The sequence below is a fragment of the Magallana gigas genome, chromosome 4, assembly GCF_963853765.1.
Source record: "Magallana gigas chromosome 4, xbMagGiga1.1, whole genome shotgun sequence".
Taxonomy (NCBI): Eukaryota; Metazoa; Mollusca; class Bivalvia; order Ostreida; family Ostreidae; genus Magallana; species Magallana gigas.
In genome coordinates, this window is record NC_088856.1 from 46,766,552 (window position 1) to 46,773,284 (window position 6,733).

Below are 6,733 nucleotides of genomic sequence, written 5' to 3' on the forward strand. Positions count from 1 at the left end.
CCCCTTAATAAAACAAAAAAATTCTGGAACCTGATCACGCCTCAATATGACACCCCCAATCATATTCTAGAAGATCATTTGGCTACTGCAAAAAAAAATGACGTTTTTGAAAGCAGTTTTTTTAAAAAAAAAAACGTCATTTTTCAGCCATTAAATGACCCCCAGGACAAAATTGAAAATTCCGAAACCTTATTGCGCATCTATAGGATACCCTAAAACATATTCCAAAAGATGATTTGTCTACTGTTGAAAATGTAGGAGGAGTTCGAGGAAGAAGGTTTTTTGTGAAAAAACGTCATTTTTTACCAATTATTTGACCCCCAGGACTAACAGAGAATTTTTGAAACCTTTTTACAAAACAACATGATACCCCAAATCAAACTCCAAGAGTTCAGTTTGCTGGTTTATAAGATGTAAGAGCAGTTTGAGAAAGTAAAACGTGACAGACGGACGGACGGACGGACGGACAGACGGACGGACGGACGGAACAGGGTAACAACAATATACCCGAACTTTCTTTAGAAAGTGCGGGTATAATAATATAGAAGAATAGGGAAAAAGAAACAAAGCAAAACAATAAGGTCTTCCGTTGCAAACGGAAGACCTTAATAATGATGATGACGATGATGATAAATTTGGCGGGATTTATTGTATGTATTGATTTTTATGCATTTTAGCGCTATATTAAGGATAAAATGTTAACCCTGGGTAAAGCATAATGTACTACGATTTTTTTCGCTCAATAAAAGGTGAGTTCCAGCTGGAAAAATCTCTTTATTTGAAGAAAGACTGGTGAAAGACTGACGATGAACAGATCAACTAACGAGAATTTTTCCCCATTGAGAGCCTCAGTCTCAAATGAGATGAAGTTCAAGGTCACGTAATCATAGAAGTTTGTGTCTTTCAATAGTTCAGACGCGGGTATTTTATGTCTTTTCTTTTTGGATTTTTCTAATGAATTTTCACTGGTAACGTTACCGGTGAGTTATCATAGCAACATTGCTATTGTAGAACATATGTTCTATTTGATTTTCCCATGTGGGAGTCTTTTTTAGCACATAAGACTACGTTCAACACGTGTTGATCATGATGCGCTGGACCTGTTATCAGTGACGTCACTGCCACAGGGCGCCATTTTGCTTCTTGAAGTTCTTCATGCCATGTGGTGTGAAGAAATAAGCAGTTCCTAAACTCAGATAACATTGATTTATCGCTAAACCTGTATTTTTTAACATGGCTAATGAGCCGGGGACGTCGTACATGCGAGAGTCCGACAGTTTGGACATTGTCGATCAGGTTGACGACGATGCAGGTCAGGATGAGGAACGCAACGTGCAAAGGCACACGACGCAACCCAAGTCGAAAATGTCCACGAACGGAATGTTTGACATTTTCATGAGCAAGCTCACAGAAGTTCAGAAAGAACTTCAGGACTTGAGATCGCAAAGTAAAGGGGACACATCGAGAAAACGCGGGCGGAGTATGAGTACTCGTAGTTCGCCTCCCCCTGTTAAGAAAACAACAGTGAAACAGAGCAAAAGCTGTAATCGATCGTTTCACGAACTCAGTGATGATGACTCTGACGAAGAGACTTCAGATAAATCGGACGCTGAGGACGCATTGAATTCCCTTATTGAGGGTGAAAATTGTAGCTCGTCGGACGACGATGAAGCATCCGCTTTGCACGAATTATCAGAATTCTTTGGCGATGAAGACAAAACTAGCGAGCCATTAAGCCCTGAGTTGGCTAAAATTATGGAAAAAATGTTCACATCAAAAACGAATTCGGAGAAAATAAAAGAAATCTCCAACAAATATGACAGGCCAAAAAACATTAACAATGTCTTTGCTCCAAAAGTAAACAAAGTAATATGGGAAAATATGTCTGCAAAAAACAGGGCAAGCGACATTAAACTTCAAACCACTCAAAACCTGGTGGGTAAAGCTATGATCCCCACTTTGAGACTGTTTGATATTCTCATCAACACCAATGCTAAGAAAGCGATTGATGTGAAGAAAGCAAAACAATTGTGCGGCGACATTTTGAAGTTTCAAAAATGTGTGTTTCACAATTTGTCCTTCAAACGGAGGGAACAAATTATTCAACCAGAGAGAAACAAGCAATTCGTTAGCTTATGCTCCGCTGAAAGCTCATCCGAAAACCTTTTTGGAGATGATTTAGGGAGCCAAGTCAAGAACGTGCTAGAAGCAAAGAAGCTTGCACAGAAGATATCAAATAAAGATTACAGTGGAAAATACAGAATTCCCAAATTCTCAAATAATTATGGGAAAAAGCCAAGGCATGGAGCTGGAAAGAATAATTCTTTTTTGTCCAAGCAGTTCAGCTTCAACAAGAAAAAGAAGAAGGGGGAACAGATGATGTTAGTACTTGCATGCCTGAGCATATGTACACAAATGTAGATCAAATGGCTGTGGTGAACACGCCTAAAAATTTTATTGCTGGCAAAATCAAAAATTATTTTGATAATTGGTGTAAATTAACTCATGATAGTTGGATTCTTGATGTTGTTAAAGGCTACAAAATTGGCTTTATTAGAGAACCTTATCAAGTGTGTTCACCAAAACCATTAACTTTTTCGGAATCTGAATACAAAGCAGCTCAGATAGAATTAGAGAAGTTTTTGTGTAAACAAATTGTAGAAAGAGTCTGCAATATGGATGAATGTGAGCGTAAAAATTCTTTTTATTCAAACATTTTTCTTCGTCCCAAAAAAGACGGATCTTTTCGAATAATTTTGAATTTAAAAAATTTAAACCAATATGTTGACAATTGTCATTTTAAAATGGAGACTTTAAAGTCTGCATTGTCGCTGGTCAAATCGAATTGTTGGTTTAGTGCACTAGATATTAAAGATGCGTACTACTCGGTGAAAATTCATCCAGATAGTAGAAAATTTCTTAGGTTTAGATGGGAAAACAGAACATATCAGTTTACTTGTTTGCCTATGGGACTAGCAAGTGCTCCTCGTGTTTTTACTAAAATCATGAAACCTGTTTTTTCTGAACTCAGAAAATTTGGTCATTTAAATGTTATCTACATAGATGATGTTTTGTTACTGGGCAATACAAAAAATGAGTGTGAAGATAATTTAAAAGCCACTATAAAGTCACTAGATAGTCTTGGTTTTACCATTCACCCAGACAAATCTCAGTTTCACGCAAGTCAAAGTATTGTATTTTTAGGGTTTATTTTGGACTCTTCTTCAATGACTGTTAGATTGACAGCAGATAAAGCTCAATCTGTCAAAGAATTTTGTGAAGTGATTTTGAATAAGAATGAAGTAACAATAAAACAGGTAGCACAACTTGTGGGCATGTTTGTAGCCTCTGAACCAGGAGTGGAATTTGCCAGATTGTATTATAAGAATTTAGAAATTGAAAAAGATGTAGCTCTTAAACTCAATAAAGGGAATTTTGATGCACACATGAAAATTTCAAATCAAAGTAGGATATTGATCAACTGGTGGTCCCTTAATGTGTGTAAATCTTTCAAATCACTAGTTAGAAACCCACCAAATTTTGTTTTTAAAAGTGATAGTTCGAAGTTTGGTTGGGGTGGGGTAAACGAAGATTCAGGTGAAGCTATTAGTGGTTTATGGGATGAAAACACTTCTGAATCACATATAAACTATTTAGAACTTTTAGCGGGGTTTAAAACCATAAAAGGACTAGGAGAGAATTTAAGAGACTCGCATGTTCGACTGTGTATGGATAATTCTGTAGCTGTGTCTTATGTGAATAAGCAAGGAGGCAAGATCTCAACATTGAATGATCTAGCTCATGAGTTATGGCTTTGGTGTATAGATAGAGACATCTGGCTTAGTGCTGAACATGTTCAGGGTGCAACAAATATTATAGCTGATTCATTATCCAGAAAAAATGTTGACATGGAGTGGAAACTAGATGAAGTGGTTTTTCAAAAATTAATTAATGTGTGTGGAAAGTGTGATGTAGATTTGTTTGCATCAAAAGACAATCATCAATTAGAGAAATATTTCTCTTATACTCAAGATTCAAATGCTATAGGAGTTGATGCATTTGCACAATCGTGGAAAAATATTGACTGTTATTTATTCCCTCCTTTTAGTGTCATAAGCAGTGTCTTGAAGAAAATCGAGGAGGAGGAAGTACAGTTTGCATTGTTGATAGCTCCAGTGTGGAAGACCCAGGCATGGTTCCCGCAGCTGCTGCACCAAGTCGCAGGTCCTTGCTATCTTCTACCAAAAACAGAACACCTGTTGAAGCTGCCGAAAGATCCGAAGCGGCAACATCCCTTGACCAAGATGAAGATGGGTGCGTTCAGTTTGTCCGGCAATGCTTACATGGTAGAGAGTTATCAGCAAACACTATCAACATTATCTGCGGATCATGGCGGGAATCCACAAAAAGACAGTATAGGGGTTATCAACAGAAATGGTTGCAATTTTGTTGTGAAAAACAGAGTGATCCATTTAATGCAGATATAAATTTAGTTTTAGATTTTCTTACTGAACTGTATAAGAAAAACCTTGGTTATAGTGCTTTAAACACAGCAAGAAGCTCATTGAGTTCATTTTTGTCTTTGTCAGGTCAGTCTAATACGAAATTAGGTGATCATTTTTTAGTTAAACGGTTTATGAAAGGTGTTTTTTTGTCAAGACCAACTTTACCCAAGTATCAATTTACATGGGATGTAAATAAGGTTCTAGGGTTTCTGAAAACTTTGTCACCTGTACAAGATTTGTCTTTGTTAGATTTGTCAAAGAAATTGGCAATGTTATTTGCTCTTTTGTCAGGACAAAGAAAACAAAGTTTACATTTGTTAGATGTTAGAAATGTCTCAGTTAGAGATGATATGTCGATCATTAGATACGGTGATTTGTTAAAACAATCAAAGCCAGGACATCATTTAGATGAAATTTGTATTGCTGCTTATCCAAATGATGTAGATTTATGTATAGTTAATGTGTACATGGAATATGTTCAAAGAACTATGAAATTGAGAGGCTCAGGATCTAGACTGTTTATAAGTACTCAAAAGCCTCACAATTCAGTTTCTGTAGACACTATTGGTCGTTGGATCAAAGGGATTATGAAGAGTGCAGGGATAGACATTAAGTGCTTTGCACCACATAGTACAAGATCAGCAGCAACTAGTGCTGCAGCGAATGCTAAGCTGTCTGTGGATACAATTCTTCGAACCGCAGGATGGACAAGTGATAATACTTTCAGAAAATTTTACAACAAACCAGTGAAACTTTGCAGTGATTTTAGTAATGCTTTACTGGACAGTTTTCATAAAGCATAGCATAATGCTGCATGTTATGTACTTAAGTGAACAGATTTTTCTTTTATTGTAAAATAAAAAATGTTCAACTCAAATATGTGTTGAGAATTTTAAATCTCATTTATTTATTGGTGGAATGATGTTTATTGGGTCATCAACTCTGAAGTCTCATTTGAGACTGAGGCTCTCAATGGGGAAAAATTATAAAGTTAAACTAGACTTACCTGGAAGGTGAAGTTTGACTGTAATTTTTCCACCATTGAGAGACGTAGGGATCAAATGCCCAACCCTAGGGATTTTTTCTAGTCCCGCCCTATAATTTTCTGTTACTTGATGCCCCAATAATTATAAATACTCCTCTGAATTATGATTACGTGACCTTGAACTTCATCTCATTTGATCCCTACGTCTCTCAATGGTGGAAAAATTACAGTCAAACTTCACCTTCCAGGTAAGTCTCGTTTAACTTTATAATTTACAAGTAACATCTGATGGATCAGCTATGTCACTGATTATTCTGTTTTACATGTTTAGTTTTATTGTGACATCGTCGGTTTTACTGAATTTCGCAGCCTTGTTTTTCATGATGAAAGACAAAGGTCTGAGAAGACATAGCCAATATTTGATGTTTATGATCATCTCTTCAACTGAGATAGTAATCGACATATTCTATCTTTGTCTCTTTTACTGGAATAAGACGTTTGTGTATTTTTGCCATGTGTTATTAATAGTTTTGACCATCGGAAGAAACAATGTTTTCTTTCATCTGATGTATTTGTGTATCGAACGATTATGTGCCATTACAGTTTCGCTTCAAAAAGTGTTTCAAATTCTTATCAATTCCAGAAACCGTGTTATTTTTCTCGGGATTTCCCTTTTTGCCTCAGCTGCCCTGTTAATCCCGCCGTATTTTATGTATGACAGGACTGAAAGACCAGAGGCTTGCATGGTTCAAAGTTTGTTCCAGGAAAATGGAAAATTTGTTCTTATGTATATAAGAACTGTTTATTGCATAGAACTGCTCATAGTTTGTTTGATTTACTTCCACTTAACAAGGAAAATTAGACATCTCATTGTATCGGTAAGTCCCGTCGTGAACAATGCAGGTCCGAGTAGCATAGATATACCACCATCTGCTAATCACAAAGTTAACGACTTAGATAACTGTAATGCTGAAACACAAGAACAAACGGTCGGCATTAGCTCACAAAAGAAAGCTCCAAAACTACAAGGGAATAGAAATGGACTGGCGTGGAAGATTCGAGCGTTCAAATTTACGCAGGCCACCATTTTAGCAACAGTTATACCCTCTTCACCAATGGCTGTACTTCAAATCGCTGGATACATCAAACCGGATTTGCTTAGCAAGAGAGCTGATCTGGTGATTTCAATGTCCAACACTGCCCACGCCGTGATTTTTCCGTTGGTATTCATTGCAACCGTTAA

General features: G+C 36.8%; 1 protein-coding gene and 1 long non-coding RNA gene across 2 annotated transcripts; both read left to right on the forward strand.

Annotated features, from left to right (window-relative positions):
* The first annotated feature begins 831 nt into the window (after positions 1–831).
* On the forward strand, positions 832–5,382 carry LOC136274859 (uncharacterized). The gene is made up of 2 exons (XR_010713294.1): positions 832–1,114; positions 2,666–5,382. It is a non-coding gene; the product is annotated as an uncharacterized lncRNA (long non-coding RNA).
* Positions 1,108–2,421, forward strand: LOC105327961 (uncharacterized). The gene has a single exon (XM_066082076.1). It carries the CDS (start codon positions 1,234–1,236, stop codon positions 2,419–2,421), a length of 1,188 nt encoding a protein of 395 aa, XP_065938148.1. The 5' UTR covers positions 1,108–1,233.
* Positions 5,383–6,733: the final 1,351 nt, after the last annotated feature.

Excerpts from the sequence above, each read along its gene's own strand:
- LOC105327961 (XM_066082076.1), top strand. The coding sequence starts at position 1,234 with ATGGCTAATGAGCCGGGGACGTCGTACATGCGAGAGTCCGACAGTTTG.